Below are 23,298 nucleotides of genomic sequence, written 5' to 3'. Positions count from 1 at the left end.
GATTACATCTAGGAAAGATCACAATAACAAAATTCCTATATAGATTGAAGTATATAGAAATATAAGACAACAGTCACGAATAATAAGAATAGACGTGGCGGATAAAAGACAGTTTAAAATTCATACGCTACTTACGAATTTTAGTATCTCTTTTCCTAAAAATTCATTCTATCGTATATGGTATTGGTCATTCCATAAGTAATGTGGTTTTTCTGAGAGTTAAGTTCAAAACAATAGGATTAGCTACTATCGTTTTAAAGAACTGGAATAGAAAGCATGGTGGAAAAAACAGTGAATTATAAAACGTACGAGAAAATTCATCACTGATCGATTGTTCGAAGGTAATTGTTTATTTTCATCCAGCAATATGAAAGCCGACTACGACGCACTACTTATGAGATAACCTAATGTCCCCATTAATATAAATCCATTTTGTAAAATTATAATGCCCCTTTATATTTCTTATTAGATGAACTTTTTGATGTACACCACTGTATATGGAACCTTATAGACACACCACGTAACGAAACCACCAAGGGAACCACAACCGTGTTCGAGTAAAAATTCTAAAGATCCAGCGGACCAGTTGCGCATCGTTCGATATTTCGCAAGAAGCTGTAAAGAAGGTGGAAAGTTAGTAGGGACAGATCGATGGTGAAGAATTTGGTATCCGCGAACGTGTTCGCGTTTTGAGGCCATCGCTAGCGAAGGGTGGCTAGGAGAGGGAGAAGGGGCACGTTATGGAAGTGGGGAGGGCTACGTTAAGGGGCGTCGGGGGCGGTGGTCGTCGTCGTTTCTACGCGCATGTTTCTTCTCCGCGAAACGGATCGATGCTGGAAATAGCTCGACCCGCAGGAGAGTACGAGGTGAGTCGGCTTCGCTTTCGGCAGGGCCTTCGCAGCTCTCCACGCCCGCTGTTTCCTGTTTTCCAGACCAAAGGGAAAACGTAACTCGTAGCTAGAGCCCACGGTCCGTCTTCTTCACGTTCCCGCGAGCTTCCCTCGTCACCCGGCGAACGTTATTCGCTGATTTCCTCTTCGACGTTGTTCTTCCTCTCTCCCCCTCCTCAGAGAGTCTCTATCTAACTGGACACTCTTCTCTTCTTCGATCATATTCGATATCTGCCACACTGGTATCAGTTCAATTTCATCCTCCGTCATCTTCTATATCACTCTTCTTCCTTCTTCCGGTGCTCATTCCTCCGAGTGTGTGCTTCGACGATTCATCCCACCGGCGACCAAAAGAAACACAGAGAGAAATCTCGACCGCGGGATGACTCGAAAAAAATGTGCGTCGTACCGATGTGGCTGACGAGGCTGGAATCGTAAGTACAACTAGCCGAAAGATTTTTCTCAAACGTAGGTGTATAGCGCCGCGAAAACCAGAGCGAAACGTGGCCGCCGTGACACGACACCTACGCTTCTTCCGATTGATCCGTGTTCTAATACGTTTCGCTTCGCTCGCCTGAACGACCTGCACTCTGAATTTTTAACACGTTCCTCTGCTTTGTCGCAGTGACAGAGAGACGTTATGGCCTCTCCACTTGTTCCTTTGCATCCTAGCTATTTCGTTTGTAGGGTTCGTCCGGCCGCTTTCAGAGTTCCCTCGAGAAGGTTTCCGGTTGCGCCTCTCGAAGAAAACACTTTAGATAGAATTGATCTAACCATAGACGGATGGTCTTGAATGTCTCGTAGATGTCTTGTCTATCCTATAATCTCTAGAATATAGTAGAATCGATCGAACGCGAAGACTGTGTCATAGTGTTAGAGGTAGCAATGTCTAGGGAAACAGAGTGTCTCGGTGTATCTACGACGGCTTTGGTACGCTCCAGGCAGATTTAACGAAAGATACGCAAACTAAAAAGAAGCATTTCGTGTACTATAATACGTAGAAATATTCTAGACCGATTGCGGCTTCGTACATAATGCTGACGCAGCAATGATAGTTGCTAAGACGATAATGAAGCTGCCCATTGAGAACTGACTTGGTCGATACGCCTCGCGTTTCCTCCTTTCTGTCATCCCTCGCGAAATTACCATCGGATACGTGCTTCGTGTTTCGATCATCGGGCTTATTACGTTCTGACATTCATTCGATGTTCACCTTTCGCTTTCCTCATTGTAATCGAATTCTCCGTTTCAGCCTGGAGTCTCGATGGTGGAGGCCTGGAATAGAATGGAGTAACGATTTGAAATCGAACGGTTGTCGAATTATATCGTTGTAAGACAGGTGATAAAACTGGTCGAGTATAGAGCATCGTCCGTGCCGGTATTACGCGTGCGCCTCGGTAAATCCGGTGGACAAATGTTCGGCATATTGCAGCAATGCTTTTCGCCGAAACTTTTATTCAATTACGTCAGAAACTCAAGCTACTCCCCTACGAAGAACTAGATATCGTGCTCTATTGTTCTTCAACGACTTGCAATATGTATCGGTGCTCGTCGACTTGGCTCTTCTACGTTGTATCAAATAAGATTCTAGATATATGCAATTACCCTGTAGAGTGGATTTTATGGGATGGAATTTCCTGTTTTATATAGATCTTTATTCTCTTATTTTTGGAAACGTTATGTGGCAAATTGTTGTAGGGTAGAATATTATTGTACAATTGAGGAATAATAGAATATCTATTTAACACATTAGTTGCCAGTGAAATATGATTACCCACCCGTGGATTTGCCACTTCTTCTTTTACTTTTCTTAATCCTTATGCGTAGATTCTGGATGTTTATGCAATTTCGTGTTTTTATAAACGTTATGAAATGGAATCTGCATAGAAATTTGTTTCACCGTTTAATTTGTTATACCAGTGAAGCTTATTTGGACATAGAATCTCGTTATAAATGAAACTGTATATTCTATTTAAAAAATCATGATTAATGTGTATCTTCCTAAACTCGAGTGTATTATAATCTGCGACGTTACGCAATTGTGTTCGCTGCTAAAATAAGAACAATCAAAATAATGTTTGTTTCAGTATGCTCTGTGAAAAGAATATTAATTGTGGTTTCATCCGAATTAACAAGAATGAAAATGCAATAATTGTATTAGCAGCATTAATTAAATTAATGAATCAATGCCAGCGAACGTGTTAAAACCACGTACAGTGCTCGAGCATTGGAGCGACGCTGGATTTCATATGGGGTTTGGATTTTCTAAATATAAATCGGCACGCGCACCATTTTTCTCCTCTATTGGATTTCACTCCGCTAGACCCCTTCCTTAAATTTTTCAGTCGACAACCCAACCATATACCGTGACACTGTTCTCCATCCTGTAACCTAGAATCTACGAAAAACAAAATGTTAGCTATATCTCTTTCTAAACTGTGAGGTTAAGAGTCATAAAGAAAACATGTCAGATTTTGGAATGAAATTCTAAAATTTCTAAGACAAATTCTGGTAAATCTCTTTATATATGTTTGATAATATTTCTAAAATTTTCAGGTTGTGTTGTTTCCCATCCTGTAAGCTAGAACCTTTGAAACAAATAGAATTTTTGATAAGTCTCCTCTTAAATTTTGAGGTTAAATAGTTCGCCATCCTGTAAGCTAGAACCTCTGGCACAGAAATAGAATTTTTGATAAGTCTGTTCCTAAATTTTGCGGTTAATTTGAGGTTCAATTGTTTACCATTCCGTAAGTTAGAACTTCTGAAACGCAAATAGAACCTTTGATAAGTCTCTGCCTTAAGTTTTGAAGTTAAATCGTTCTCTATCCCACAAGCTAGAATCTCCAAAACAGTAATACAATTTTTGACGAGTCTCTTTCTAAATTTTGAAATTAAATCATTTTCCATCCTCCGAGCTAGAATCTCCGAAACAGTAATACAATTTTTCACGTGTCTCCATCTAAAGTTTGAGGTTAAATCGAGGTTCGATTGTTCTCCATTCGGTAAGCTAGAGTTTCTAAAACAGAATTTTTGGTAAATCTCTTCCTACATTTTGAGGTTAGGGGCCATAGAGGAAACTTCCTTTAAATAAATGATTGATACATAGGTTTGATAGTAGCTGGTAATTAACTCTGGTAACAAGTGTTGCTGTCGATTCTATGTGCAAAGGCACGAGCGGCACTGGTCGATAATATCTGTTCACCTGGCGACGCTGTTCGGACCAAATTTAATTATCTAGATGCCGGAGATAAGAATATACCTTATCGTGTCAGGCATTGAGATCATCTCACGATATTACCATCGATCGTTTCTTAAATTTAACGTTAACTTTATCGACCAGATCTTCGTTGATAGAAAATTGAAAAGCTATAGATATACGAAAAGCAAAGAATACAATCAATGGTCAAGTTCCACTGGGAAACGCTGAAAGTTTGAAAAGCTTATTTGCAGCAGGACGAAACTTTATGAAGGTCCCTTGTAATTCTTAAGATTTCATCTCGACTTTTTATTCTTTGGTGAAACTTTCGTTGGCTAAGCTGGACTTTTATTTAATTTAAGTTACGCCAGATAAGTAATTTTGTACTCACATGTGCAACTTCAAAACATAAAAGTATTTTATATCTGATTGCAATTAGATAGCGTTCAATATTTATTTATAATATCAAATATCAACGTTTATATTAACACGTAAAAAAGTTTATCGCACTTATCAGCAGATAATACCTTATCCGATCTTTTCTGAAGCTATTTTTACAATTTACCTTATTTATCATTTTTAATTTCTGCTTTCAGAAGTTGTTAAATTGCGATGGAAAATATCCGGTTACCTCTTTGAAATTCAATTTTCTTGTATATTTTACCTGAGTGAGGTGACGCATTTCAATTATATTATATTAAATGCTTTGTCAAATTTTGTTCAATGTATACGGCTGATCATTCTGTTGATTAAAATACAGATATTTATACAGATTTATATTTTAACGAAGACAACTAAAAATATTGCAGATATGAGCATTTATCTGATTTATCGATTGCTGTAATACATACTATATTTTATATATTTTATATATTAACAATAACGATATTCATTTGTAATTAACAGCAAATTTTGTACATGTATTTACATATTACAGACTATAGTAAAGGACGGTGTTAGGATAAAATATAACAATACTAGGTAAGAAGATATATTTATAAATAAATGCAAAAGAAAGAAGAAGAAAATAATAAGATGTAATATACAACAATATTAAAAGATACGTATTTGATATATTATTTTTTCATATTATTACTTATCAAAATTCCTCAATCTATAATCATCTTTCCTATTACATTTAATGCTATTAAAGCTATTCACAATCTTTCTAATTGTTAATTGTAAATTTCAGGAATTACCGTACCAAACTTTCCTATCTTAGAAATTCGAAGTCGAGAAATCAGATATAAAATAGAGGAGCGGCGTTATTTGTGGAATGACCTGATATCCTTCGTTCGATAGAATCAAACAGAATACTCGTCTCCGTGGAGTCGTAGAACTAGAACAGTGGTCGTAGGTGAGATTGCCGATTTCTCAACCGTTATCGATTGCAGTTTCCTGGGTTGCATGCAGGTGTACTCTGACGATGATATCGGTTGGGGTGAGCTGCGATAGTCGTTGAGTTTGTTAGCACACCAGCCTCGACACGACCACCCTGCAGTAATCTGGAGCACGTGTTCTCTCCTGCTCCCCCAATTATCGACGAAATTCTGTTTCGCACACTATGTCGGTCCCTTTTGCTCGTTGGTAACTCGTCGACTTCCGACGGTGTCGATTTAATTGCCATGTTGTTCGTCGATCGTGATTCTCAGTTGTTTGCAAATTTCTTAAGTTCGAAGAAAATAATTTACTCTCTGATTTCGCCATTTCAAGTATTAATAATTCATCAAGATTTTAAGATGTTGAACCAAATGTGGTGAGAATCGTAATAAGAAAGATTGGAAGATATTAGGATCGAAATACTATTCCAATAATTTTCGAGGTAAAGAAACGAAAATATAGGAGGATGAGATATTAGATTAAAATTCATTTATGTCCTAGTAATTGTAAAGTATGTTGCTACCTGTATTTACTTTATATTTATAATCATATTTATACTTTATATGTGTGAGCAATTCTTGAAGTACCTAGTACAAAGATGGCAATTAAAAATTGGATATGATATAACGGAGGACACGAAGGGTTTTATTAAAGAACGTTAGATGTATTCTAAAATATTTCCTAAATTTGAGGTCGACAGAGTTAAAGTCCAAATAAAACCCAAATTCTACCAAACATTCGTAAGAATCTACAGACACTTAATCAAATTATTCAATTATTTAGATAGTTGTAGCAAACAACTGTTCCTATATTTCTGGAAGAACAATCCCAATGCATCGTTGGCAATTAAAGCTATGGCGCAGATGGGCATTGTTGTCGAAAGATATATAGCTTACACTGATGTTAATTAAATTCCCCATTCGTAACGGATTAATATGCTAACTATGACTGTCGCGTAAGACTTTAAGCCTCTTATCAATGATATAGATCGTGGCGTACGCTCGACTAGCAAGGGATATTCGCGTGTTGCACAACTTTGTCCTACCTGTTCAGAAGATACGTAGTATCTTATATATAATTATATATATAATAATATTATATATAATTTTTTCAACACACAACGTTCGTTTAGTATATGAGAATAGTTTTCTTCTTTCTGTTCATTAACTATTAGCAATAGAAATATATTTTTTGGAGCGGTTTTATGAAGAAGACACAATGTACTAAGATTTGAGATTAATTTCGGATAATCTCAGATCAGATAGTTAATTTCAAGTTTCAAAGAGGATAGATTTTTCGTGTTATCTTCCAAAAGCGATATTCTAAGAAGTTTTAGTTGATATTATACAACTATGTGTTGTTATGTCCTTGTAGTCGCTATTAGTTAAGACTCTTTTAGGTATTTAGTGCTTTTTTATTAATTATTAAAGAAACACATGTTCTTGGTTGGCTTTATCAAGTAGACGTAATTACGTACCAAGATTTGAGACAACAGAAACCATATACATTTATCGTTTAGTCAACTAGCGTTTTATAAAAGTACAATGTTACGTGTACGCAACATCAGACGCAGAAAAGATGAGACACGAATGCGGTTTCTATTGTGTGATGATACAAACTCATTGACCTAAAACCAAGCACTGATAAAATACACAAGGAGAGAGACAAGATTTCTGGCATTTTCTCAGCAATACCGCTACGGAGGAACGTTGTGAAAGGGCAACAGGAAGGGTAAAATGGTCACGGTTGTACGGTACTGCTGATCGATCAGGCTGTTCTGGCAACGATCCCATTACGCGTACACGACCGTCCAAATCGAACGTTTCGAATCGAACAGACAGATAGAAAAATTCCAGATAACGACAGCTTTGTTCTCCGTGAAACTCGACGGCCTTTGTCCTTCGTCTTTCTCGTAGCGATCCCATGACTGATATACTCGAATCGATCTTATTCCAGGTCCGAGTCTAATTAGACTAAATCAGAGGATACAGTAGATGAAAGCGACGTAGCCAAGTGTTTACCAATCGGTTAATAGTCGAAGCTTACCGTTAAGCAAGCTAATGGTAACTGTACCAAGCAATTAGAAACGTATCAAGGACCATAAGGCTGGTACCATAAGACAGACTGCTGTCCATCGCTGGTTTTCCGCAATGTTGGTTTCCTCTTCTTTAAACTTCTTCGTGCATTTGTGCACATTGCTCTTGTGAACCATGTCATCTCCGCAAACATTCTATAGCCTTCTGTGGACAGTCTGCGCGTCAAGAATTCAACGGTGACACGCTGCTCTTGCTTGAAATCCGTTATTTACATGCAACGAAGAGGAAGAAGAGAAAGAGTTACTACGAAGAAAGAGTTGTCCCACCGATATGTGGAATTTAAACGACCTACAGTCGCTTGCAAAAGTCTACGTACATCCCTTACGTATAAATTGTTACAGTTAATAGTTACAGTAGAGATCATTTTGTGACCAAATGCGTTTTCCATTTCTTTGCATTAGCTCGGAACTCGTCAGGAGTATGTAGATTTTCGTACGACTGACTGAGTAAATCAGTTAATAATAACGTTGCTCGTGTCGTATACATCGATACATGTGCGACATCGTTTCGAGAGTTCGACGCGGAAAGATGAACGAGCGCATAGAGCGACGTGTTTCGCGGCGTGCACGCGTTAAAAAAGAAGTGGACGAATTTAGCACGGTTATAAAGAGCGACCGACTAAATAAAGATCGGTAGTGTGCAACAAGTATTCGAGGATTCGGCAAAGTAGCCTGAAACGTCGCGTGGGTGTTGTCGTTTCATTCGCGAGCACACGCATGTCACTCGCATCGCACGCTTCGCACTTGCAGCTTGCTGTTCGCGTTGTCCTCTTCCTCCACCGATCGATCGAACGTCGATGGTATTCGACGATTGCGTAGAACGCGTATAGAGTATTATTATAGTCTTGCTGCGACTACCCTTCGTCACTGTGGATCGTTTAGAATTGCACATAATGGCGAAATCTGCATGAAGGCACCTGTAATAATCGCGCGAATCTAAATCTCTTCTAATTGAAAATATCGTCCTCCTATGATTTGGTACCGCTATTGTTACAAAACCTAAGACCTTCTCCTAAAAAAAAAAGAAATATGAAAAAGGTTTCTCGTGGGAAAAAGGTTTGAACACGTTCGCTACTGTTATCGATCGCGTTTTATTTCTTGTATTTCTGTACAATGTACTCGATAATCGGATACAGCCAAGCTTACATTCGTATTCGTCGATTTTCAAGAAGCGAGTTACGAAAGTCTTCGTACATCTTATGACAAGACTATTTTTATTCGCATTAAATTTTGCTATATGTATATATGTAAAGCAAACGTGAAATTTCATCTCGATATTTCAGTATATAGCGTATACATTCTCTACCAAGGAAATGAAATTGAAAGGAAGATAGGACACTCGTGGAATATTAATATAATCGACAGTTTAAAATAACGTATGAAGCTGGAATCTGTTTCAGTAGAAACGAGTATTCTATACGTTTATCGAGTCAACCAGCAAGATTTTTGTGAATGACTGTATACGATGGTAGCGAACGTGCTAATAACCCATTGGCATGCACAGTTATTAAGCAGTCTGAGGAAGACTATACGTTGATCCCCTCAGAAGCCAAACTAATCAACTCGACTCGTGTGAAACGATAAGTTGTATCGTAGCACAACCGACAGATAGATAATACTAAATTCAGAGGTGAGCTTGAGAAATAATATCCCTGTATCGTCATCTTTCTCCATGGAGTTGATCAGCGTGGTTGTTGCATGGCGCGTATAACGTTCGGTTTGGCGTATAAATTCATAAAAATTCGTGTCACTATCGCTTAGCACCTTTCGTACAGATAGAGAAGAAAAAGGAAGCGGAAGGCGATAACGACGTTTAAGACGTCCGAAAAACACGGTGTGCCAATGGGTTAAAGCTTGAACCTTCGAGGCAGACTAACGAAAAGTATGAATACCGATTGCAGAGGCCTCGCTTGTTCCACGGTAGCTCTTAGAGGATGCACAAGCTAGCCAAGGGCCTGAAGAAGAAGAAAAAGCCGAAGAAGGGCAAGAAGGGGGCAGAGGAGGACGAGTTCGACCCGGAGGAGCTCGAGCGTTACAGGCGCGAGCGGGCGGAGGCCCAGCAGAAAGCCGAGCAATCCGGCGAGCAGGCCAGCAACGCCAGCTCCGACGAGTGGAAGAAATTCGAGGCGTTGACGGCCGGAGTCGACTCGATCCTCAAGAAGACGCAAGGAGATCTCGATCGTATAAAATCTACTTCCTTCTTTCAACGGAAGCCGCCGCTAGAAGACGAGAAGAAAGAGGAAGAAGAGGAGGACCAGGAAGATCCTGGTAAAAAGTCTTCTTCGAAAAAGTGGGTAGGTTTCGACGAGGAAGGTAATCCGATCGAAGGTGAACCACCGGACTTCGAGGGAAAGGGAAAGAAGAAAGAAGACAAGCCTCTGGTTAACGAGGACGGTCTCGTCGAACTTCCCGACGACGAGGATGAACACGAAGACTCCGCCGACGAAGACGTATTCGACACAACCTACGTTGACGTTCTCCAGAATATCGACGTTCAACTAGCTTACATTCCCGACAGTCCAACCGAGGAGGAGGCCGGCGACGATCCGTTCGACACTACAAACGCCGACAAAGTACTGAAAACAGTAGATAAGAAGGGGAACAGATTGGTCAGTTTAGGGAACGCGGTAGAGGTCCTCTCCGGAAGAGTCGATTACGTGAGTTCGTGCAAGATCACGAGAGGCAGGCGGCCTAGACTTCAACAAGATTTATTATTGGATGACTTCGAGGAATCCGAGCAACTTGCGGAGAGTAGCAGCGTAGTTGCGGAGCCTGTGGACGTGACTAAGACTTTGCTGGACGACGACAGCGATCTTCCTGATATTCCTGTCGATCTTACGAAGCTTCCTCCGGTTCTACCAAGACCAGTCAGCCCAGCTGTGAATCAGGAGAACGTTGCGGACAACAAACCGTCCAACGGACCTTTGGATATTTCTGAGTTCGAAATATTGAAAGAGAAAACGATCTTAGAGGAGATTCCTGACTTGGACGACGCAGAGTTCGATTTAGACGCAGCGCCAGATGAGCCGGTACGTCTCGAGGAGGCTGACGACCCTTTCAAAACTAAGGAACCGGCGGCTGTAGACTTCCAAGCCGAGATAATAGAAGCAAGCTTCGAGGCAGCTACTTTCGTCGACGAAGAAGATCCGTTCGACACTACTTTCGCTGAGAATATCCTTCCTGGTAAGACAGAGTTGAAGTTCATCGAGAAAGAACTAGAAGAGCTTCCGGTTTCAGAAGTGACGATATCCTTGACCGATCCAGCTGGATTGAACAGAGATTATGAGACAGGTTTGCTGAAAGAAGAGCTCAGAGCAAAGATCAGTAATTTGCAAGCTAAGAAGGATCTTCTAGGAGGATCTACAACCGATCTAAGTCAACTTGCGGACGAACCTATAGCTCCAGTGGAAGATCTCAGCTACGTAGACCCTTTCGACACCTCTGCTATCAAAGAAATTCCTCCTGGAAAGACAGAGTTGAAGTTCCTCGAGAAAGAGTTGCTTGGTGAACAACCTAATCTCTCTAATTCTCTGGACGACGACGATTTCGATCCAAGAAAGGACGAGCAGCCAGCTGTTCCGGTTGATATTACTGTATCCAAGCTACCGCCAAGGCCTCCTCTTCCAACAGCATCTGTTAAACCAATCTTTCAGGTTGAATTCGAAGAAGCAGAAGATACTGACGAGGTTGGCGACCGTGGACGGAGATCTTCGAGGCCAGAGGTGCTAGAACTAGCACCTTCAAAGACCGTTGCTTTCGAACTGCCTACACCATCCAAACGTCCAGACCTACTGACAACCACCGAAGAAGAGAAAGCACTACCTTCGAAACCTCTGACACCTTATTATTCTCAGAAATCTATCGACGATTTGTTACCTATACAGGAGGAGGAAGCTGATGTGGATCCTTTCGATACCAGTTTCGTGGCCAAGGTAGCTCCCGGAAAGACAGAATTGAAGTTAATCGAGTCAGAATTGTTGAAACAGGAGGCAAAGTTACCTCATAGTCTGAGCGACCACGATTTTGATCCGCGAGCCGAAGGGAAACCTGTAAGAAGACAGAGCGATTTCACAGCTAGTTCTATCAGGCCGAACAACTTGAAGATCGCCGAGCTTCAGGACTCTGTGTTGAAGAAGTTCGAGGAACAGAGGAAACCGAAACTGCAGGAGAGGCAGGAGAGTTTGCTGGACGAGAAGATCGAGGTGGATGCGAAGCCTCTGACGCCAAGAATCGAGTCAAAGCCCATCGAAGAAGAAGAAGAGATTTCCTACAACGATCCTTTCGACACTTCTATCGCCACTAATATTCTTCCTGGTAAAGCGGAGCTGAAGATTCTCGAGAGCGAACTGCAGCAAATTCCTGGAGAGCTGCCCGTTCGTCCTGTTCCTATCGCATTCACAGCGATCATTAAAACTACCATTCCGGAGGTTGATCCTGACTTTGATCCAAGAGCCGAGGAAAAGAAGGCAACAGCAGATTATCTGTGCATCGACGACCAAGATCCTGGAGCCAAAGTACTTACTCCTTTACAGAACGACGACTTCGGTTTAGGAGAGGACGTGGATCCTTTCGACACCAGTTTCGCTACCCTAGGACCAGGAAAAACTGAACTGAAGATACTTGAATCCGAATTAATGCAGAAATAGAACATCTAATCCATCCTCCTTCTCTTCCCAGTAAAAGACTCTCTGCTAAGCAGTCTGCGCAATTATATATTAGAAAGTACTATACCAAAGAATATTTTAAGCAACTTTTAAGCTGGTCCATTAACCTTTCGATCGAGCAACATGGATTCCAAAGGTGGAAACCCTTTCTTGATGGACGACTACGGTGTCGAGTCCAACGACAGGAAAACTGGCCAACCGTCGAATCCTTTCCTCCAGGACTTCGCGGACACGGAAACAACCGGAGCAGGAGAGAATCCTTTCCTGAATTTTGGAGCAGACCAATCTTATCAATCAGCCATTACAGTCGACTCGACGAACCCTTTCGCTTCTTTCGCCACGGAGACCACTGCACCTAGCACTGGTTTCGAAGCTACTACTACCGACACTACGGCATCCAACATATTCTCTGGTCAATCCGCGAACATTTTTCAGACGAGTGTCAGCGAGTCGAGCACGAATCTGTTCGATGCGCCGATCTCTACTCAAGCGACTGACGAACTTTTCGGTCAAGAGTTGCAGTCTGCACCTCCGCCATCTCCGGTGGTGCCTGTGACACCGGTTCAACCCAAGAATGGCAAGACTGCACCGTCGAGACCGCCGCCACCGAGACCTCAACCACCGGCGCCACCTAAAAACACCAAAGACTTGATCTTGTCGGTTACTGGAGCTATGGATGCCACTTCTAACCATCTCCTGGATCGATTACAGGTTCGTTATAGCGAGATAAATGGTAATTATACACAGGATGCTTCGAGAGCTTGAGCATTATCAGGATATTCCACTGACTAATGAGTACCAGGGTCATTGGGTGAGACACGTACTATTCTGTATGATCATTTTTCAAGTTAACGAACATATACAGTAGAATTTAATATAAGTTGCAGGGTTTGTTGGAGAGTTGGTTTTCATCGATTCGCTAAAATTACGAAAAAGCGCAGCTGTTTTCTTATAGCGGCAGTTTACAGTTACAGTTATTTTTGTTTATTACCTGACTCAAACCTAGTCAAATTCTTAAAAGATGCGTGTTAGAATATTTTTATATATACGTATCTTTCAAGTAGAAGCGTAGTTACTCAGGACATTGACCTTGACTACATAGATATATCAGCGAGGAGTAGCATTTTCTACATGCATATGCAATTGCCAGATAAAAATTACGTGTACCATCTTGTATATAAATAATTATCGGATAAGTCAAAATCAAAATTGTTATCTGTCAAACTTTGGCTCGTTTCATCTTGATCGTTAATTACAGGCAACAAGAACACCCAGTCCAACGTTAATGCACTCTCCATCGCCAACTCCGGAGCACAGTTTCGCCGACTTCCTGGACGTGGATTCGAACGTACCAGACCTAATGTCCGACGACAGCAAAGTAGCAGAGCCATCAAAGAATCACGACATCCTGGATCTCCTTGACGCACCTAATACAGAGACGACAACCACTACCATCTTCTCTACGTCCATAAATACCGAAGACGCCACTAGTTTGGTAACAGGAGTATCCTTGATCAGTGCCACTGGCCAAGACAATCCATTCGTCAGTATTACAGAGCAAGAGGCATCTCCTATTCAGGCTGAGGATGCCTTTAAGTCAGATTTCCCGGAAACTGCTTCTGTAACAAGTGAAAAGAGACCATCTATAGCTTCCACGACCGGAGTTGTTGGAAGTGACACGGAGAAAACTGGTATTGATTTAGATTTCGCTGCGGAATCCCCTGTTGTCTCAGAAACTATGCAATCATCGACAGCTGGAGCTGAATTATTCGCTACCAGCGGCACTGAGCAATTGTCCACGATAACTACCGAGTCTGCGTTCTTTTCTGTTGCCGATACGATGTCTTCTGGACCATTTGGTACCATAGATACCACGGCCTCCCATTTCACGACATCCATGCAAACACCCGGCACACAACCTTTGTTCGCAAGCACGGAAATGAATGCATCATCCGCTCAGTCCAATGGACCATTTGCTTCTGATTTACTTGGTGATTTCGAAGAACCTACGAAAGATATCAGTGGCATGACATCGACCAGCCCGACTCCGGGAGCTGAATTTCCCATCAACGAAGCGTATAAGCCTGAAGAGCAATTGGATAACTTTGCAGCAACTACGAAAGTTATCGAGGGTACTGGCGATGCGTTTGATATTTTTGCTTCGAAGTTTGATAAAGCTGCGGAGCAGGAAACCAACGCTGGAGATCCTTTCTTGGATGCCTTTGGTGGTGGGCCTACCGCCATGGACACGTCTAGCGATGGTAAAAGAATTTTCTTGTAATTTTCTGTAAGCTGGCGGATTAAATAATAAATTTTTATGGATAGAAATTGCACATATTTTCTTCTATTTATTATATATTTAGATTTACATTTATTTGACTCTTTACTGTGTATTTAGTTTGGGGTGATTCGTCTGCTACCGGGTCAGAGACAGCAGTGACTGGATTTGGAGAAGCTGATGGGTTTGACTCGTTCCTGAGTATGACTGCACCACCGCCAGAAACAAATGTAAAAAGAACCGACTCCCTAGATTCGGATGCGGGACCAGATTTCAGTGTATTCATTAAGTAAGCACTGATATATCAAATAATCAATTAATAAATATATAATAAATATCAAATAAATATTAATAAATATATGTATTAACGTTTGGCTAATGTATTTTGTATCCGTAGACCAAAAGAGGATGATCAAGGCGGAGCAATCGAAGGAGGAGCTGTCCCCGTGCTAGCGCCACCACCAAAGAGTCCGCAAAACACAGCTTACACAGATACCTCACCACGATTCAATCCCTTCGACAAGTCAGGATTCGCACAGGACGCTATTCCCACTACGGAAACTGCTCAACCTGCTGAACTGACCAGGACAGATTCTCAGGTATTATAAACATCGACGTATTCGTTTTTGCAAATTGAATCTTATAATCTTCATTCGACATTATACATGCCTTTTTAAATATAAGCTCAACTGAAAAATTGTTGTTATTAAAATACTCTATAACTATGTCTATGTTTCTGATAAAATTAATAAAACTAGTTGTTTATTATATGTATTACATTGTACGTATACATTGTATAGTATATTGTTATTTGCTTTTATCTGATACTAGGAAACTCCTCCGACCCCCCTATTTGACGAAGACGTTAGCCAACCTTTGGAAGACTTCCCAAGAGTGACGTACACCGGTGACGGCTGGGACATGCACCTGCGCCAACCTAACAAGAAAAAGATAACCGGTCAACGATTCTGGAAGAAGATCTTCATAAAACTGGTCTACCAAGGTGACAATCCTGTACTCCAGTTGTTTAACAGCAGAGAAGACAAGGATCCCTTCCAAGAATTACCTCTAGTTCCTTCTTACTCGATATCCGACATCGGAGCACAGCAATTTGACCAATACGGGAAAATATTCACGGTGAAGCTGCAATACATTTTCTACAAGGAACGACCTGGAGTACGACCTGGCCAGGTGACAAAGGCGGAAAGGATAACGAATAAACTCAGTCAATTCGCTGCGTACGCCATTCAGGGTGATTATCAGGGGGTGAAAGAATTTGGAAGCGATCTAAGGAAGCTCGGTCTTCCCGTGGAACACGCGCCACAGGTGCAATTTCTTTTTATATCGGAATTGTACAGCTTTTTGGAAATAAAGTTTATAACGTAGACAAACAACATAAATATAAAATGCTCGTTAAGGTTCGACCTTAGATGCAATGTTTCATTTTCAAATGTTCAAATTTCCAAACATTCGAAGATCCGCATCTCTAAACTTTCGAACTGTTAAAGTTTCAAATTTTCGAATTGTCAGATTTTCAAATTTTCTATTATGCAATGATGTGTTTTATATACGCATATATAAATTACATATTTTTTGTACATTACTTCATTGCTTGTTCTTTAGTGGTTCCTTAATGGTGGTCCTTAATGAGCTAATATTGAAAAATTTCAATTATTAAAATAAACTATAGAATTATTATCATTGAATGACTTTGGCCTTTTCTGTACAGATTTCTCAGTTATTCAAACTGGGTTCGCAACTCTACGAAGATATGAAGCAGTTTTCTTGCGCGATCGAGGAAGCTCTGTTCAGATTGCCGGCCCATCGAGATCGGGCGCTCAGTTATAAGACAGAAGACGTGCAGATTACGGTCGTGGATGAATTGTACGTGGAACAGAACGCGCAAGGTCAGGTCGAGAAGCAAATAGCACGTGTTCGATTGTTCTTCTTGGGCTTCCTCTCTGGTAAGATTTGACCAACTGTTGATATAATTATCATTATATTACCATTTATAGTCTATAGACACCAGGATCTCGTTTATCTGTTCTCGGAATTATTTTACCATAAAAGTACTTTCATTAAAATTTTATTATCCCAGGAATGCCTGACGTTGAATTGGGAATAAACGACATGTGGCGCCAAGGGAAAGAGGTAGTAGGCAGACATGATATAATTCCAGTGGTAACCGAAGAATGGATCCGTCTGGAGAACGTTGAGTTCCACTCCTGCGTTCAACAGGACGAATACGAAAAATCTAGAATTATAAAGTACGTCTTCAACAGGCAACAAACGATTTTTGAAAATATCTTCTTGATAACCACTTATAAGACTCTATCTTGAAACGATAGTAACAACAGCTACAACGCTGCTAACTAACTACTAATTGCAATTAACACCTGACTAACCCTTTTGAAGGTTCAAGCCACCGGATGCATGCTATATCGAACTTATGAGGTTCCGAGTAAGGCCTCCTAAAAACAGAGAGCTTCCTCTCCAGCTTAAAGCCGTAATGTGCGTTACCGGTAATAAGGTAATGTCGCTTTTCATCCAGAAAATTTGCACGCACCTCGACACCCCGTACTCTGCTTGTTCTTGTCGAATATCGATACTCGTTTCTGCTTAGGCAGTGTTACGCCTCTGGTTCGACGCTTACCCTCTTTGACCTCGTTCTTTCATTATCAACAGGTAGAACTGAGGGCGGACATTCTCGTGCCGGGATTCGCGTCAAGAAAACTGGGCCAAGTGCCCTGCGAGGACGTGATGGTACGTTTCCCCATTCCAGAGTGCTGGATCTACCTGTTCAGGGTGGAAAAACACTTCAGATACGGATCCGTCAAGTCAGCTCATAGGAGAACAGGAAAGATCAAGGGTATCGAAAGATTTCTCGGTGCGGTTGATACTTTGGAACCTCAGCTGATGGAGGTGACGTCCGGTCAGGCAAAATACGAGCATCAACATCGTGCTATCGTTTGGAGAATGCCTAGGTTACCGAAAGAAGGCCAAGGTACCTTCTTTGTTATAGATGTTCAATCCTAATGTAGGCAACCGGTTATTTTTATATTTTTTTCAGCTTCAAACGACCTTCAAACTGACTCATACACGTCTTGAATAATAATTGTTTGCATTTTGGTTGTCTTAACTTAAGAGTCATTTTATCCTATAAAATATGAACGTAGAATAATATCGATGATATCATTGACAGGAGCATACACGACACACCAATTGATCTGTCGAATGGCCCTAACTTCCTATGATCAGATCCCCGAGAACCTAGCCGAGTACTGTTACGTGGAATTCACGATGCCAGCGACCCAAGTGTCTCACACGACGGCGAGGAGTGTTAGTTTTCAAAATCACGACAGCGACACTCCACCAGAGAAATACGTGAGGAATTTGTCGCGACACGAGTACAGGTACGATCCTCTGACAATAATAAATATATTACGTGTTAAACTTTCGTATTTAGTTCGGGTTTCAATCGTATTTTTATTAGAATATCGCGCTGGTATTTTAATTTTAAAATTGTAAGAGGTAAGAAGCAGACTCATCGTGCTTTCTCTCTACACCCTACATCTAGTACGTAACAAAAATTTACAACATACAGCTATACAAATATAATATATAAATAAAAAAATTATTATTACTCGTCGTATACCAGAGTTGGAATCGAGCATACGCAAGGAGAAGGCCCAGGCGCATACGTATCTGCCACCTACACACGAAAAATTCCGGAAACGACGCCGGAGACACAAGGAGAAGCTTCAGACGCTGGCGCGGAATCAGATTCCGATTCCTCCGATTAAATCCAAATCAGTCTTGCATAAGGTAACCTGTAACACGTACGGAACTTAAGGAGAATTACTTGTTAATGCTAAGGTATATACAGAAAGCGAAACGATGCCTGTGACTGGACGCGTAACGTTTCACGATTTGCAGCTCGGAACGAATGGACAATTTCCACGCGAGCAAGCGCAACACGTTATTGGAGTAATCGTGTAGCTTAATAAAAAGCAATAGCGTATGTGACGTGCTCAAATAAAAAGTTAAGATTCGAAAAAGTCGATCTTGACCTTTTCATATTCTTTCACAGTCAAAAGCGTGCTCTTTTTTTATTTTATATTAATAAAGATTGCAAATTTTCAAGTGGTTTTAGTAACAAAGCTGCGAAAGTTGGTAATTATTTATTACATTAATAAAGGTTACAAATTATCACCAAGTAATTTTAATAACAAGTTATTCTCTTGTATTTCTCCACTATCAGCAAAATTTTGAGTTTTAATCAAATCATTTGCACGCATGATGAAGCGATTGTACTTAGTAATATCGCACTGCAGAGTGCATATCTTTAAACGCGTTTATCTTAAAAACTCGTTTCTATACGTTAATCTCTTTTTACCAAAGCAAGTCACATTGATAACTTCGAACGCACATCGATACCAAGAGGATATAATCATGATAAATGGTTCGCGTGGGTTAAATCGTTAGTGGCCGCTGCGATCCGTGAAACGCTAAACGTCGACGCGTGTTAAATATAACGAACATAACAGTTAACATAACAGTTAACGAAATGTACGTATGAAAGGAGTAATTTGTAAGGGAGGACAATACCGATTTTACGTTCAGTTTAGCTTGCTAAGTAGTAATGCGCACTCGCGGTGAAAGGCTTTGCTCTGCTTAAACTATTTCAAAGTCGGATTAGCGGATTATTAGTTATCGAAGAAATTTAGTAAATTGGGTATGTAAAATTGGTTAAACAGTATTTTTTTATTTCGTTCCATGGATCTATCCAATATAAAAATATCAAAATATATGTTTTATTTGGAATATTTTATATTAATTTTGTTTATTCTAATTGCAGCAGTCGATATCTCCGAAGTGTTTTGCTTATTTAACGATTTTATCGTATCAACACGACGATCAGAGGACAATAATTGTTAATTAAGAAAGTCGTTATAACTTGGAAGAACCGTGCGGCGCATATCTCATCGTTTGAGCTTGCAGATGATCTATATCAAATGTTATCTAGTCGTTTACCGAAAGGTAGTTTATTCAGATTAATCGTCGGTTATTAGACACGTAAGTAAATAACGATAAAAAAGATGGTATCGACAATTTTTGCCAAGAGAGGCTAGCAGAGAAACGTATATTATTTGTAATTATAATATTAAACGCGACGCATGGAAGATTACAGTTCATTAATCTAGTCTTTAATAAGATTTTGTTCTTGTACGCGACGCGAGCTGCAAGAATATGTTCAAACGCTTTGCAAATCATATATACATAAGTCTTAGTGTGTAAGTTTTTGTTCGACGCTTTTTTCCTTTCTTATTTTTCCCCCCAAAAATTTCACCGTTGGCGCGAGACGGTGGCTCGTCAAAGTATTCTGCGTAAAGTTGATAAGGCTAAATGAACAAAAAAAATCTATTTAACTATGTATAAGATAGGATAAACGATGCGAAAGATGTTATTAATAATTTTACATAAGGTGAACGAAGATTTAGATACGTAAGTTTCCGTTGAGATTTTGTCGATTTTTCGTTAGAAATTTTTCATCCTGCAAAGGAAATCGGAAGAGTCTATTCTAGTCCTTAGCTCGTAAGACGATCGTATGACATGTCAGGTGTTGATTCACCGGTCATACGTTATCTTAAGTCTATTTAGGTTAATGATAATCTTAATCAATTACGCGTAGAAAAATGTCTGCCGACATGCCAAGTAACGTATAGATAATTAGTGCTACTAATTAATATCGTCGGTTATATATAGATTGTCGCTCTGATCCGTGTCAATGCGAATATGAAAGTATTAGGTTGTTCGAAAAATTCGTAGCGAAAGTTAAAAAAGATTTAACTAGAATTTGGCGTTTCGTCATTTGTAACTTGACGAGACTTTTCTTGAAAAATATTTCTTCTCTTGCTGGTGAATTCCTTCAAATAGCTTTTGCGGGTTCTTAAAGTTTTTCATTTATTGCTTATGTCTAGTAAGTACGAGTAAGATTCGTAAGGATTACAGTAAAAAAACTTGTTCTACTAACGAATCTTTTATATTTCTCTTTGATTCTGTTTAGTATCCAACTAGAACCAGCATTTGTTCAAACGTTTCGTTGTTTATCGTAAATTTACCAAATAAAAACGCTGTGAACTTTTCGAACAACCCAATATTATGCCTTATATTTATACTATGTCTCAAACTTTCTTCAATGTATCCAATCAAGTACATCAATCTGACAATACCGCTTAATAGTGCCAGCAAATAATGTTCTCTTAAAACTAAAATATTAATATAACTAAGCAATTAATTGATCTACAAGACTGCATAGGTAAAAATGTTACATTGCGTACTTTGAAACAGTGCAAAGCTTTTCCACTTGCGGCGTGACGGTCTGTTTGCGTTGGTACATTAAATGGATCCCGAGAGGATTTTTTTCGGGAAAAATTCGTCTCGGGACTTGACGTTTCCAGCTTGTGATCTCAACCGTGTATAATATCGTACTCTAGTGCGATTTCCAAGAAGGCGATATCCAATTTATGTATCTAAAGGGAAAGGTTCATTTAAACACCTGATGCATGTATAGATATCTTAGGAAAGGTATTCAAATTAGAGGTTATGTGTGATATTGGCAAGTCTATTGATGTTTGATAAGCGTGACTGTGAATGAATGAATGGATGAAAGCAAGAGGAAGCATGCAAATTTTTCGTCCCTGTGAGGAGGTCGTAAGTAAAATTTTAATCTTGGACAAAGCCAAAATTTATTTTATTTTCCTTATAGCTATTTAGGTATTATTTTAAAAAGAATCATCCTTTATCAGTTATTAATCTAATGTTACAAAAATGTTCGATTTTATCGAATAAATCATCTTGTATCATCGAAAGACCTCTCGCTGAAGAACGATTAATTAATTATAATACACGTCAGAAAGAGTGCCTAAGTTCGTAAAAAAATAGTTATGCATCTTGCGAAAGAAAATGAATTCATTGCCAATGTTGATTCAAAAAGGAATTAACGTTTAGTATTTTGAAATGTTTGAGTTCTATAATTGTGTTCGACTTTTAACTAGTTTTCTTTTGAAATTATCACTGGGGATAAAATGCGTCGATAAGGTAGATCTCAATTGAATCTGTACGACCTCCATTCGTTGTTGCTCCAAAAAAATATCACTATCCCAGGTCAAACTTACTCGCGTATTTACATACATATAATTATTAAACTATGTAGATTTTAGATATAATCCTGTTAACTCGGCTCTCTAATGATTAATTGTAAAAGAGAAATTAGTAACGTCGTTGTTGTTCTTACAATTATTACTAAGTGAAAAAAATGAAACAAAATGTTCTGTACAGGTAAAGAAAGTCTGTAAAGATTACGGTTAATTGAGTCGTGCTAGGATCGGTAATTAATAGAATTTAGAAAGAACGTCCGTTGTAGATTGAAACGAGCAATGAAGGAACAGAAACCCCTTAAACTGCATTTTTACCTTCCCACGCCATTTTTTGGCCATGATAGATCGACCGATGATTTCGTCCGTCGAGCTTTTTATCGAACGTTAAGGAGTAAATCTTTTATAACAGCTGAGAACTATTAATGTTGTCAATCATACATACCATATTTATTTCATTTTATTTGTATCGTTTCTTGCAAATTTATGATCAATAAAATTTAAACATTTCAACCTCATCACCAAACGCAATAACCTGCAATATCAACGAAGAACAGAGTCGAAAATAACGTCGATGATTTACAAAAAATAAAATACCTTAGCATTTTGAATACCCTATAAAAGCAAAGGCATGACTGTTTTAGTTTATATTCGTGTTTACTTATGTAGGTATGTAGCTTAATTAACATTTTAGAGATTCCGTTAATGGTTAGTGTGGTGTATGTACGAAGTTTGATCTCGAAAAGCACATGAAACGAGTATAAAGAAAAAAGTGTTTCGTTACGATTGTTGTGAATGATTTAACGATTGTTACGAATAATTTTGATTGACATCAAATCTCGAAGTAGGTATAAGGAAAAAGAAAAGATCGAGAGTGCGAAAACATTCCCTAATGAAATTGAAATATAAAGTACCTCTAATCTCCGATCTGTAATTTATAAATATATAAATATACATATAAATATAAATATATACACATATATATATACATATATACATATATACATACATATATATATATATATATATATACAGGTACACATGTATGTAACGTCGTAATGTGTAATTATACGTGTACGTATGAATTGTAATTGTAATCTAATAGTAACCAATTGCGGTGTAGACAAGTGACAAAGAAAAAAGGAAAAAATGATTAGGGCAAATTTGCTCTTTGATATATATGTATTATAATTTCGCAAACACACACACACACACACACAAAAGGAACGAGAAAATGAAATTTTTCGAGGTAATGGAAACAAGTGTAATACTGTTAGCTAATGGTATTATTGATAAATTCTATGTATCAATAAATAATATAACATTGTTTAAGGGACGAAATTGGGTTAACTACAAGTCGATTATTTTGTAAGAATCTCATTATTGAATTTACCATTTACCAACTAAAATTACACTAATACCGACAACACTCAATTTTTTTAAGCTTCTTTTTAAATTTAGTATCACCACAAATTTTTCGTCAAGAAATGTCTATTCATCATCAAATATTATCCATCCTCGTTAAATTTTTATCCATTTGTTAGTAATTTCTCACTATATCTCGATTGAAAATGAGGCGTCTTTTTATGGTGTCATCGTGATTATTCAATATGTTGGTATATAAGTACTTATAATATC

The 23,298-nt window shown here is 39.1% G+C and overlaps 2 protein-coding genes across 5 annotated transcripts; both read left to right on the top strand.

Moving 5' to 3' along the window:
• The first annotated feature begins 847 nt into the window (after window positions 1–847).
• On the top strand, window positions 848–12,441 carry LOC126917436 (protein stoned-A). Of its 4 annotated transcripts, none has more exons than XM_050724283.1 (2): window positions 848–866; window positions 9,463–12,441. In XM_050724283.1, the coding sequence occupies exon 2, from the start codon at window positions 9,496–9,498 to the stop codon at window positions 12,205–12,207; it is 2,712 nt and encodes a 903-aa protein (XP_050580240.1). In that variant the 5' UTR covers window positions 848–866; window positions 9,463–9,495; the 3' UTR covers window positions 12,208–12,441. The 4 variants fall into 4 exon arrangements, 3 of the variants coding, with proteins under 3 accessions (XP_050580240.1, XP_050580238.1, XP_050580239.1); XR_007710944.1 differs by lacking the exons at window positions 848–866; window positions 9,463–12,441 and adding exons at window positions 873–1,324; window positions 2,143–3,183; XM_050724281.1 differs by lacking the exon at window positions 848–866 and adding an exon at window positions 873–1,324.
• LOC126917433 (protein stoned-B) lies at window positions 12,349–23,001 on the top strand. Its single transcript, XM_050724268.1, has 11 exons — window positions 12,349–12,936; window positions 13,484–14,486; window positions 14,624–14,792; window positions 14,901–15,102; window positions 15,335–15,829; window positions 16,233–16,467; window positions 16,602–16,770; window positions 16,919–17,033; window positions 17,189–17,507; window positions 17,706–17,916; window positions 18,162–23,001. Exons 1-11 carry the CDS (start codon window positions 12,349–12,351, stop codon window positions 18,304–18,306), a joined length of 3,651 nt encoding a protein of 1,216 aa, XP_050580225.1. The 3' UTR covers window positions 18,307–23,001.
• Window positions 23,002–23,298: the final 297 nt, after the last annotated feature.

This window comes from Bombus affinis, chromosome 6, assembly GCF_024516045.1.
Source record: "Bombus affinis isolate iyBomAffi1 chromosome 6, iyBomAffi1.2, whole genome shotgun sequence".
In the NCBI taxonomy this organism is placed as follows: domain Eukaryota; kingdom Metazoa; phylum Arthropoda; class Insecta; order Hymenoptera; family Apidae; genus Bombus; species Bombus affinis.
The sequence above is the reverse complement of the archived record's forward strand: the minus strand, read 5'-3'. Positions and strand labels throughout refer to the sequence as shown.

Excerpts from the sequence above, each read along its gene's own strand:
- LOC126917436 (XM_050724283.1), top strand. The coding sequence starts at position 9,496 with ATGCACAAGCTAGCCAAGGGCCTGAAGAAGAAGAAAAAGCCGAAGAAG.
- LOC126917433 (XM_050724268.1), top strand. The coding sequence starts at position 12,349 with ATGGATTCCAAAGGTGGAAACCCTTTCTTGATGGACGACTACGGTGTC. Across the intron at positions 17,034-17,188 it reads TGTGCGTTACCGGTAATAAG|GTAGAACTGAGGGCGGACAT; the intron begins GTAATGTCGCTT and ends CATTATCAACAG. Across the intron at positions 17,917-18,161 it reads TTGTCGCGACACGAGTACAG|AGTTGGAATCGAGCATACGC; the intron begins GTACGATCCTCT and ends GTCGTATACCAG.